A 13,074-nucleotide genomic window follows, 5' to 3' on the forward strand; every position below is an offset into this window, starting at 1 on the left:
GGGGTTCAAATCTTCTAGTCTTTCCAAACGTAAACACTCCATCCCAGCAGGTGGCGGTATAGAGTTGATCTGCCAACCGCCAATAAAACATCAAAGAAGAAGAGCGTTCTTTTTTTTGGAAAAACCATAACAGAAGAAGAGAAGAAGAGCGTTCTCTCTCAAGGACTTTTATTATGACGAGGCTTGAGTTGACAGTTGTACACCACAGCTTTAATGAAGGTAGTCAAATAACCTTTTCTCGGGTTAATGTTTGTTCTGTCGAATCCTTTTTATATTATTTCAGCTACTAATGTCGTCAGTTTCTAAAATATTAAAATCAAATGATTTGTCTTTTGATTAAGCTGGTTCTCTCCGGAAGGCATTGCTAGCCGTTCAAGCTAATTTGCAGCTGTTTTGTTTTTATGTTACTTAAGAAAGACATTATATTGATTGTTTAATTATCGGATACAAATTAGATTTTAAAAAGTAAATACAAAGACTTAACCTTTCGGAAAATGGCATGTTCATAAGCTAGTTATGGGGAAAGTTATGTTGTTGACATCAAACTTGGAGAGAGCATTGATATTGTTGTCCTGTGTCTGTATAGATAATATGTTGTTTACTGTATTTTTTTATAAAACAATTTCTGTAGATTGAAGGATGGAGACCAGTGGCAAACCCTCGACAGCTCAGATTGTGTTGCTGGCCACTAGCTCTGCTCTGACTGCGGTCTTATACAGCATTTACAAGAGGAAGTCGAGCCATGTAGCGAGGTTAAGGGTAAGAGAAGGTGCATTTCTTCTAATGAAACCATTACTACAAGAATCCGATAATATCTAAGCATGTTGGTTAACAGGAGGCCAAGAGGATGCCATTAAATCCAGATCTCAGAACTATCCTCGATGAAGCGCCAGGAAAATGCGTTCCTTATGCAGTTATTGAAGGTTAGCTTCTAAAATAAATCTAGTTTTGCACTGTGCTGATGTTGATACAATAATGATTTACTGAAAAACCAAAAGAGGGAAAATTTGTATTTAATTGGTGTCTAATTCTTATTATTCATGTTTTTATTTTACATTTTTTTAGGTGTTGTGCGCTCGGTGAAGGAGACCTTGAACAGTCAATTTGTAGACAACTGTAAAGGGGTCATCGAGAGGTTAACATTAAAAGAGAAGAAGATGGTGTGGAATCGAACAACACATCTATGGTACTTGTTTGTAATACATAACTGTCCATTAATGCAGTTCTAGAACTTATGCATTATATACCATGTGTATTGTACATTACAGTACAGTTTGCTTTTTAAATATTAGCATCACTAGAAAAAAATTATATTTGGCACAATATGTATTTGTCTAAAAAATTTCAGTCATGTAGATCAAAAGGTGTTAAGATATTTTTAAACATACAAATTAAAGTTTAATATAGTTTCTAATAATTATTTTCGTGATTATGTAGTTTTAATATAAATTGTCTTATTTAGTTTATCATAATTATACTTTATTTACATTTTTAAATTATTACACGATCAAAAATTTGACTTGTATTTAAATATTTTAATTATTTAAATATTCATTATTGTTTTCATATAAAGTAATATTTAGTTTTAATATACTTTTTATGTGCTTTTTAAATATTTATACTTATTATGTTGAATGAATGATATAAAAGTATTAATTATACTTAATATTTTAATATAATACTTTTAAAGTTTGTTTATAATGTGATATTTTTTTAATGTGTACAAATATTTATTTTTAATCATTATGCTCCATTTACATTTTTAGACTGTGATATAATTTAAAATGATTAATATTTGTTTACATAGAGTATACTTTAAATATTTATTGTTTTAATCGTTTTATATATAACCATATGCAGCTTCAGTAATTTACAATATAAAAAAATATATTATTCACTATCAGTAATTATATGTACCTTATTTAATAACCTCTGCTAATACATATTTCTTTAAGGAATGATTGTGAAAAGGTCATCCACCAACGCACCAACACCGTGCCCTTTGACCTGGCCCCACATGATGACACTGTTCCCATGACAGTGCGAGTGGTCCGTCCACTCGATGCAGCTGAATTAGATCTGGAGACCACCTATGAGAACTTTCACCCCTCCCAGCAGTCTCTGACCAACGTCATCAGCCACTTCATCAGCGGTGAGCGTCCGCAGGGCATCCAGGAGACAGAAGAAATGCTGCGTCTGGGAGCCAGCATGACGGGCGTAGGGGAGCTTGTGCTGGACAACAATCTGGTTCGTCTTCAACCCCCTAAACAGGGCCTGCGGTACTTCCTCAGCTGCCTGGACTACGACACGCTCCTGAGTAAGCAAGAGGGTCGCCTGCGGATCTGGAGGGTCTTGACGGTGCTGTTTGGCTTGACTGCCTGCGCCACACTATTCTACCTGCTGTGGCGGCAGTACGTGCTGCGTAAGGAGCGGAGGAAAGAGCGCAGCCTGCTGGACGAGTACAGGAAGTGGCAGAGCAGACGTTTGCAGGAGCTCCACCTGACGGATGATTTGTCTCCTACTTCATGCACAATATGCCTGAGTCGTGAGCGCTCATGCGTGTTTCTAGAGTGTGGTCACGTGTGTGCCTGTGAGGAGTGCTATAGGGCCCTGCCTGAACCTAAGAAATGTCCCATATGCAGGGCTAGAATAGACCGGATTGTGCCTCTGTATAACAGCTAGAGGCTTGAATATGTAGTATGCACTTAATTTGAAATGAGGCACTTTGTGTGTGAGCACAGTGTTTCATGCGACCTAATATCAGTTGATGTAAGAATCTGCCATAAACACAATACTCAGCAGAAAAATATTCATCCAGCTTGAGTCGGGTTTTGTGTTCTGTTGATTGATCACACTGTTGGCAATTATAATGATCACTTGTGCCTGTGTGAACTGAAATTAAATACCATTTGTTATTTCACTGAAAACAGCCCATTTTAGGACTAGGAATACAATATTTTTTATTTTATTAAAACATCTGTAATACAAAGATTTATGTCTTTAATAAAAACAAATTTAAGTAAAAGCAATACAATTGATTTATATAATTTACATTTATTATTTGGAATTAAAATATAAATTTTTTGCATCACAGTGAAAATTTGAGATAAGGAATGTGCTTAGTCATGATGTAAATGTTACAATACTTAATAGTCATAAAATGTCTCAATGTCTTTACATTTTGGGGTTAAATATTGACTTCCTCACTTTATGACATGTTAACTGGAAGTCAGTATCGTTATATTTAATTTGCAATGTATTTTTTTTTTACCGTTTGAGAGGGCAGAGAGAAATATTTTTTTTTCATACATTAAAAAAAATGGTCATCTGAATTATTAAATGGTAGTCTCTAAATGCCAGGGAAAGTAAAACAATCATTTTGTTCTTCAATATGCAACTTTATTGGTTTGATAATAGTTATGCTTACTATACGAACAACGTTATAATGGTTTGAAAAAAAATAAAGAACTTTTTTTCTGCAGTGGATCAGTCCGTGTGATTTCATGAGTTGTGTAACAGTCATGTAAGATAAACAACTGATATTGATATTGCTTATTCTTTGGAGTTACTTACCTTTCTTTCATATATATATATATATATATATATATATATATATATATATATATATATATATATATTATATATATATATATAATATATATTATATATATATATATAATATATATATATATATATATAATATATATATATATATATATATATATATATATATATATATATATATATATATATATATATATATCACTGAGCTACACATGGAAAAAAACAAAGTGAAATGGGTGGAGGTGATAGTTATCTCAGTGGCGCCTGATATAACACATTTGCATCCATAGTTTTTCTGTATATTTCCAGACTCTAAACTCACATCACATTCTGTTCATTCTGCTTTTAAATGATTGTTGTTTATTACACAGTATATAGCTATTGATTGTTGTGGATGGAGAGAGAACATGCTCGAGTAGTTGCCTTAAGAAGAAAACATCAGTCAGATGACAAAAGGAGCAGATATCTCTTACCTGATGCCGTCACAAGAACTTCTGCACGTTTCTTTGAAATTTGTACTTGTACAGTGTCCGTTTGTTGTGCAGACAGTCAAGGAAACCCTGAACAGCCTTTCTGTCAACAAATGCAAAAGGATCCTGAAAGAGAAGAGGGTGCTGAATCACGCAACAGACCATTGGTAAATGATCTACATTTGTACACGAACATTGATATTAAAATTATGAGATAAATGATTAATATTGAATGTTATTATTAATATTACGAGTAGTCTATATGGTACTTCTAGGGGGATGTATTCAGTTAACCTCAGTTACTGATGACGGGATGTGCTGATTTTTCCCAGCTGCCTCTAACACGAAATGTAAAGCATATTTATGTTATAAATGTCCTATATGAGTAGCTAAAGACATGAAGATTATACAGGTTGCCTCATCTGTACAGCAATAATGAATCATCCAGATAAATAGCTATGAAATCCACCTCAAGATTGACAGAACAAAAGGAAACTAATTTCAGTAGACAAGCTGTCACATTAAAACTGTTCATATCAAGCCTGATGCAAATGATCTAGAAATGTCTGCATACAGTATTGCTCTTTGGCACACACCCAGAAGCTTGTGAGTTGTTTTCTGCAAAGTTGACAGAAGATAACTGACCTATTTATTAATTAAATACCGTTTTCACTTTGTTCAATTGTTCAGTTTATTATTATTTGCTTAATTTTATCACCAACCAATCACACTCAAGGAAGTCATTCACTTCCTTTAATGCAAAACACAAACCATCATAGAAATTGAGCAGTTCTATTCTCATGTAATGAAACAATAAGTGTAAATAAGAGTGATGTAAGAACAATCGAAAGTAGGCTATAATGATAATAATAAGGTTTTAAAGTTCATAATGAAAATACTAGAAGGAACACTACTGTTTATTTTTGTATTATTTTTTTCTTTTTATTATTATTTATTTAATTTTTTTTGTTCTTAGAACGTTCAAAGCATCCAGTTTTTTAAAGGATTTAAATAATTAAATTATTTACACCTCAAATAAAACATTTCTGTAGATAAGAATTAAAGGTGTTGTAGGATTGAGTGGTTGAACTACTGTAAAAGAACAAATATAAATTTTTACTTAAAACCTCTGAGTATTACAGTCCAAGTTAAAAATATTGGACTTGACACAAACAGGAAAAATCACATTTGATGATGAATGAAATGAAATATGCTGTGTTTTCCGTCAACTGGAAACCCTGGGTGCCGAAATCCAACTGGGTAAACTGGCAGTGGGCGGGTTTCGCAGAACCAAATCAAAGACGGCATTCCGGCCAAGAACTGAACAATTTCAAGGGTTTTTCAGATAAACAAATATGTTAAGTTTGCATGTTTCTTATTTATCTGCATTTTTATGCTTTTGTAGAGTCAAAATCTTACATACAGCACCTTTAAAGGTACAATTTGTAACATATTTGCAGTAAAATATCCAAAAACCACTAGGCTAGTGTTATAAATTTTGTCCAGCTGATTACTAACAATGTCTCTAATGTTTTCAACTATTTATAAATCATGAGAAAATTCCCATTCTAAACAGTGACACGGGGCAGTGCAGTCGCCTGTTGATGACGTTAGTTACCCTTTGTTTCCGCCTTTACTGACGTAGAAACCACATGACAACAGTGTCGTGGACAAATGCGGAAGTAGCTTTGCGACAAACTTCAACTAGAAAGAGATGCTCACGTCTTGTGTTTTACTCGACAGGTGAGTTGTTTTGATTCGTATCTTTACAGAAAACGTATGCTATTATAACGATCAACAAGATTAGAACTATGGAGCATACACGCCAAATGCAGGGCATCGCATCTCTAGACAAGCGCGAAGACGCGTCTGATCCATCGTCTGATCTCGTTTTTACATTGACTTAGTATGTAATCTACTCGCACAAATCATTGAACGTTGATCTTTCCGTCTGATTGATGGTCGTCAGCGCTTGGGTAGAAGACAACGAATCCCATCATTCCACGCTCCTTCTTAGCGTCATCAAACCACGCGATTGTTATTGTTTTGATAGTGCGCCCTCTCGTGGCAGGTCCTACAATCTGTACCTTTAATATAAATGAATATTGAAAAGTTTGAGGTCTGTTTTTGTTCTAAATGTTTTAAAAATGTATTTTCTTGGTTATGTGAATGTTTTTCACAACATTTGACTATATTATTGTGCGAACATTATGGTTCCAACTTTGTCAGCAATTGCTTCTTTTTGCTCTGCTTGTTCCTATGGCATGACTTGGACATCTGTAAAATATCTTTTTCGAAATGCTGTATTTTGCCAGCTTGACTGGTGTAGGCAAGATGGTGCAAGACATCAACCTGGTTTGTGTTCCAGCTCCGGACATACAGCATTTCCTCACTCATTACTCCATCCTGAAGAAGCAGGAGAGTCACCTGTGGTTCTGCAGGCTCTTGAAGATGATGTTCGGTCTGACCGTCTGTGCCATCTTCCTCTACATGCTGCGCAGGAAACCGAGGAGAAGAGTTAGGAAGTTCAGACATATACAGGAGCTGTTCAGAATAATGCAGTCTGTCAGAGTTCAAACCAGACTCGTTTCTGAAGATATTGATTAGAAGCTTCTGGTTATGAAGTGCTTTAATCTTTATTAAACGTGACTTTCTAAATCGCTATTAAAAAACTATTGCTTTGATATTAGATATGCATATTTTACAAACAATATTATAAAACATGTTAATGATTAAATTGTATGCACATTTCTCTAGTTTCGTTTAAATGCACATGTAACAATAGAGTACTACTGTATCTGGCCAATAGATGGAGATAAATACCTGTCTAGCTGTACCATCACAGTTCAATAATATCACTATGGGTTGGTTAGTACTGAGATAACCATCGAAATAAAGATTTTAAACCATTAAAACCACCACAAGTTTTCAAGACTTCTCTAGCTTGAGTAATAACTACTTATAAACTCATATAAACCACTAATAAGACGCAAATTATTTATGTCTTGATTGTAACTTTCTATAGCCTTACACCATTCAAGTGTCTACTGTATAAATAATGTTATTAGTCTACAAGAATATTACTATGAGTATGAATAGGACTTTGAATTAACATGAACATCATATAATGGCAGTTGATGTTCTTAATAAAAGCATTACAGAAGAAATCTAGCTTTATATTTTCTTTTCACTGTAGCTTTACTACACATTATGAATTGTTATTAATTTTAATAAAAGCAATGGTAAAAATGTCACTCACATTGTCATTATTATAATATATTAAACTCAACTATTATATTAATTCCTGTAATTCTGTAAAAAAAAAAAAAAAAAAAACATCAGCAGTGTATTTTTATGGTGAACGCAGTGGCCAGTTCTTATTTTCCCAAAAAATATTTCATAAAACAGTGCCAGTCTCCCTGGGTTGTAAAAGGCACAATGGTGATTCTTTTATTTATTTTGAGGAATATTTTACCGAATAATAAAACAATTCTGAAAATCTACTCACCCTCAGGCCATCCAAGATGTAGATGAGTTTGTTTCTTCATCAGAACAGATTTGGAGAACGGTAGCAATCCATCACTTGCTCACCAGTGGATCCTCTGCAGTGAATGGGTGCCGTCAGAATGAGAGTTCATATTGTTCCTTACACGACAACACAACATCAAAGGACATTAATTGATGGTGTGGGCTACTCGTGGATAATTTTTTTATCATCTGCTTGGACTCTCATTCTGACGGCACCCATTCACCACAGATGATCAATTGGTTAACAAGTGATGTAAGTTAAAATTAATTTTCAGTTCTGATAAAGAAACAAACTCACCTTGGATGGCCCAAGGGTAAGCAAATTTTAAGCATATTTTCTTTTTTGGCTCAACTATTCCTTTATACTCGTGGGATTCGAACCGACAATCTAACCCATGCCACCCATATGCATGTTTTGAGTTCTTACTTGCTCAAGGAAAATGCTTATACAGCATCAATCGACCCTAAATTATTCAAATATGTTTTACTACCAAGCCACAGGCACCCACGTGCAAAAACACAATTGTGACAATCTTCTGGTTGGCAATGATGGTAAGTCACGAATCAACCCTAGTGGGATTCAAACCCACATCCTTTTGGACAATCTGAACCACAACAGCCAAGAGCTGCAGGCAGCAGTGTGAGGTGGAGGGAGGGGGATGGAGCTTCTGCTTGCAGCACCGAGTCTGACTGACGTCTCTCTGCTCTCTGAGGACACGAGTGTGTGTTTTTGCAACGCGCTCCTGCTTTGCATCTACATCAGTTTTTCCGAATGACTCCTGCTCATCGATTGGAAAACTGAAAGTGGCTCCCGTGGTTTGAAGGTAAAATACAGCTGCGTCTGCTCGTGACAGCTGAGATTTCCGCAGGTTTGCAGAGCTCGTTAGTGATCGATTCTTCCTGTATCTCGTGATCGATTATTGCGAACGGGATCATGTCAGAAGTGCTGCCTTACGACGAGAGCATCTCTCATTATGGTGATGATGGAGATGAAGAGCAGCTGTCCCTCACCTGTCGCCTGCAGAACAACAGCAGTAACTTCTTCAGTACTGCGCAGAACAAACGAGCTCCGAAACTCGGACAGATCGGACGCAGTAAGAGAGGTGAGAAAACTACGTATTTACGTTTTTCGTAGGTGAAAGTACCGGGGAAAAAGGGGAGGGGGTGGGCATATTAATGAGTCGTACTAATATGCTACGTTTCCACTATTACTTTTAGTATGAAACCATCCCTTAAATATGCAAATGTATAGCATCGTGATGATGTCAGAGTGATTCATTTGAACCTAATTGCCTGCTTTTGACTTAATCAGTTTTCATCTAGTGGCAAATTGTTATATATATATATCTATATATATATATATATATATATATATATATATATATATATATATATATATATATATATATATAATAAATGTATTTTATATTTTTTAATTAACAACAGTGATTGAAATGAATATTCAATTTATTAAAGCCATGTATTAATCTCAAGTCAGTGTTTTTAAGCATTTTGCATTTATTAAAAAAACTAATGGCAGTATAATTGAAACAATATTTTTTATTTATTAACTTTTTTTTTAATAGTTAACTTTTAACTTTTTTTAATTTATCAGATCATCATTCATCAAAGCTCAGTAAATATTGCTCAAAGCACAGAGACAAAGATTTCCTTTAAATTTCACCAAGCTGACTGCTCACTAAAAAAACTCCCACAGATCATGTTTTCATGCCATTTAAGTCTTATTTTGATGTAATAAAGGGGTAATATCCAAGCGGCAACCTCCCACTCTCTCTCATGAAGCCAACCAGGAAGTGACTAAAACTGCAATTCATCGACTGGCCGCTAGAGGCTGGCTCCCAAAGAGAGTCAATCCCATAGACTCCCCATGTTAAAACGCCCAACTTTACAGCAAAAAACAAAACAAAAAAAACAACAACGTTTACAGCCTTGCCTTTCATGACAACTGTGAGGGGGGTGATTTTTTTTATAACTCATCCGTTTAAATTAAAGGTGCTGTAGGGAACTTTTGTAAACTTTTTTTACATATTTATTAAACACTGTAGAATATGACAGAGATAATCTGTGAAAAAATCAAGCTCCTATGGCTCCTCCCAGTGATCCTATTGCCATTTGCAGAAACTCCATCGCTCCCGGTAAAAAATAACCAATCAGAGCTGCGGTCCGTAACTTTGTTTGTGTTCAAAATGTAGAAAAATTTATATAATAAGCGAGTACACCATGAATCCATTTTCCAAACCGTGTTTTTGGCTTGTCCTGAATCATTAGGGTGCACCTATAATAAGTGTTTATATTCGGACTATTTTAGATTGCTTCGGTGATACCGCGGCGGAGTAACCCAGTACCTTTGTGATTCTTCATAGACATAAACGAGAAGTAGTTCCGGCTACGATGTTCTTCCGCAAGACGCAAGTAGTTCTGTTTATTAACCGCTAGAGCGTCAAAAGTTCCCTACCGCAGATTTAAGCCTTAAATTTCTGCATTTTTAAGGGAATGTCCACTTGAGTGACAGGTGGATTGCTGCTGCAAAACAAAAATTAATTTCGATAAACCCCCCCCCCCTCCTATACAGGATTTTTTAAAAACTGGACGTAAACAGTCCAATCTTAATAAGCAACATGGTATTGTTGGTATTAATTTTAATACTTATTAACTAATAAATGCAAATATAATTAAAAAAATTGATTAATATTCATAACACATTTCCAAATTATATTTGTAAATTAGAATTAAAATTAAAACCATTGTGTAGCTACATGCCTGTATAGCCTATATAAATATATAGCCTATTGTGCAATCCCTTGTTGCTAAGACATTGATCTCAGACATACATAATTATTACGTTTTGCATTTGGATGCATGTTTAAATATCAAAGACAACTTTTTGCCTTTGTCTATTTTTGTTTAGATGCTATTTTAAACTTTGATTTCAGGTGTCAGTTTTTGCATTATTATTACAGTCAAACCTATAAACCCTTTTTTCCCAAACTACAATTACAAAACACACTGATCATTTAACAATGCATTGGACAATGAATAGATTCCGTAATATTGCTCGGTGTGTATTGTAGAGGCAAAATACAAATCATAAACATCATAAAATATAATAAAAACGTCATAAAATTTAAATCAACATCGTAAAATGCTGAAGATAGTGTGTAGTTATATTTTGCTTCTATACACATATAAGCTACTAGCCTGGTAATACCAGACTCTGCTACTTTGCTTCGTAGACAGAGTACAGAAGCGAAATTAAATTGAGCGTAAGTAGGAAATCTGACGTAGTCAGGCTAATAGGCTACACACTGAGCAATATAAATCTTTAATCAATCAATCAATCAATCACCTTTATTTATATAGTGCTTTAAACAAAATACATTGCGTCAAAGCACTGAACAACATTCATTTGGAAAACAGTGTCTCAATAATGCAAAATGATAGTTAAAGGCAGTTAATCATTGAATTCAGTGATGTCATCTCTGTTCAGTGGAAATAGTGTTTGTTTTTACTTGCAATCAAGTCAATGATATCGCTGTAGATGAAGTGACCCCAACTAAGCAAGCCAGAGGCGACAGCGGCAAGGAACCGAAACTCCATCGGTGACAGAATGGAGAAAAAAACCTTGGGAGAAACCAGGCTCAGTTGGGGGGCCAGTTCTCCTCTGACCAGACGAAACCAGTAGTTCAATTTACATTTTTTTTTTTTTTACATTTCACAGCGTGATTTCTCGACTGCCACAAAATACAGATTTGTGCACTTTTTACTACAGTTTTCTGATTAGTTTTACCAATGGCATAGGAATCGTCAGATTGACAACTCTAGCCCACTAGTGTTGGGGGAATCATAAAACTGCTTAAAGATGTTTTTTGTTTTTTTGTAATTTCTTCATGGACATCATGTTTGACCCCAGTGCCTCTTGTGAATTCTCTTTCAGTTGTCATAGAAGACGACAGAATTGATGAAGTCCTGAACAACACGGCAGAGAAGTCATCGGCTGGAGTGTAGCGCACAAGGACATTGTTAAAGCGGAAGGAATTCGTGGGTTATGTGCATTCTGCGTCGAAAGCACCTTGCAGTCCCTCTTAGTATGGGTTGAATTACACGGTGAGGCAGCAGGCGAGGAGAACGTCCTGCTGCGGGCATCCAAACGGAGGAAGCGGCTTTCTCTCTTTAAGGGCATGTTTCATATCCCTTCTTATAAAGTGACATCCTACACTGGACAAACAAGTCCTATGTTGTTTAATACATGTGGAGTTGGTCTGTTGTGGTCCAGATTCAGTTTATATTGTGAGAGGAATGCATTGATATCACAAGCACAAATCTGACAACTTTCATTCTTTATTTGTCTGAGACTAAGCATTTGGTTTCTCCATATCTTTTTTGTGCACAATGAAAGTGTTTTTCACTTTAAATATCCTAATTATTATCTCTTGGATACATTTTTGTTCTTTTGCCGAGTTGACAGACTGAGTAAATGTTTTTTATAGGATGAGAGAGGAAAGACTACTTTTTTTTTTTTAAATACATTTTTTCATGTTGCATATTGTGTATTTTTGATGTGGCTGCAAACTGCTTAGCCTGAGTTCAAAGGCTTATTTTCATATCAAAGAGCTCCTTCTGAAAAAAAAATGCTTATTTGAGTTGTATTCGTAGCACTTTCAAACGTAGTTGTCATAAATGGATTTTGATCACTTCTGTGCCAAATTTTTGCAGAATATGCCAGTCGACTTGTGTTTCTGTTCACCCGAGTAATGTGAAGTTTTTCAAGCCTGCCTCTCATATATGTTTCAGGGCTTTTTTAACTGCTGTTTTGCATGAGACGGGCACAAACGCCTCCTTCTGTGGCAGTGAGCTACCAATTTATTTACAGTAATGTTGCTCTGAATGACAAGCCTCACACTCTTGAATATTGTGTATGTTGCACTTCTCTGTACTGTTAAACAGGGCTATATTTGCAATGAAATATATGACCATTAAAATCTGATTATATAACAGAACTCCACCACCCTCACTGTACGCTATGTGAAATTTCGTCCCTTTGTTGAAAATGGCACTTCGGCCTTGATTTCCTTGTTTTATCGATTGTAACGTGGCGTATTTCTGAAACAAATGTTTTCCAATTAAACAGGCCTGTTCGGATGTAACAGTCTGAGTTGTCGAGTCAATAATGAGGAATGCATTTCAGCTGTTTATCCAGAAGCATGTGCTTCAGTCTGCTTGTTTTGCTCTTAAAAGGTATATTCTACTTTCAATACAAGTTAATAAATAAATTGCTGGATACAAAATCTGTGTTTATAATGAATGCTTTTGCAATAAAAGTATATAAAGTCAGGTATTGCACTGAAATAGATGTTAAAATACCAAGTTTCTAAATATAACCTTGAGATTTAATTTCTTGCACTGTTATGTATAATTTCAAGTAAATGCTGTCCGCTATAATTCATTAAACCTAAAGGAAAACGTATCAAGGTTTACACTAAGCAGCTCAAAT

At 35.1% G+C, this 13,074-nt stretch overlaps 2 protein-coding genes across 2 annotated transcripts; both read left to right on the top strand.

The window, feature by feature from the left end:
- Nucleotides 1-122: 122 nt before the first annotated feature.
- On the top strand, nucleotides 123-3,481 carry mul1b (mitochondrial E3 ubiquitin protein ligase 1b). The gene is made up of 5 exons (XM_052541809.1): nucleotides 123-219; nucleotides 632-759; nucleotides 836-923; nucleotides 1,066-1,186; nucleotides 1,956-3,481. Exons 2-5 carry the CDS (start codon nucleotides 640-642, stop codon nucleotides 2,680-2,682), a joined length of 1,056 nt encoding a protein of 351 aa, XP_052397769.1. The 5' UTR covers nucleotides 123-219; nucleotides 632-639; the 3' UTR covers nucleotides 2,683-3,481.
- A 4,689-nt stretch (nucleotides 3,482-8,170) lies between these two features.
- Nucleotides 8,171-12,914, top strand: LOC127944414 (calcium/calmodulin-dependent protein kinase II inhibitor 2-like). Its single transcript, XM_052540320.1, has 2 exons — nucleotides 8,171-8,665; nucleotides 11,518-12,914. The coding sequence occupies exons 1-2, from the start codon at nucleotides 8,497-8,499 to the stop codon at nucleotides 11,586-11,588; spliced, it is 240 nt and encodes a 79-aa protein (XP_052396280.1). The 5' UTR covers nucleotides 8,171-8,496; the 3' UTR covers nucleotides 11,589-12,914.
- Nucleotides 12,915-13,074: the final 160 nt, after the last annotated feature.

This window comes from Carassius gibelio, chromosome A23 (assembly GCF_023724105.1).
Source record: "Carassius gibelio isolate Cgi1373 ecotype wild population from Czech Republic chromosome A23, carGib1.2-hapl.c, whole genome shotgun sequence".
Lineage (NCBI taxonomy): Eukaryota > Metazoa > Chordata > Actinopteri > Cypriniformes > Cyprinidae > Carassius > Carassius gibelio.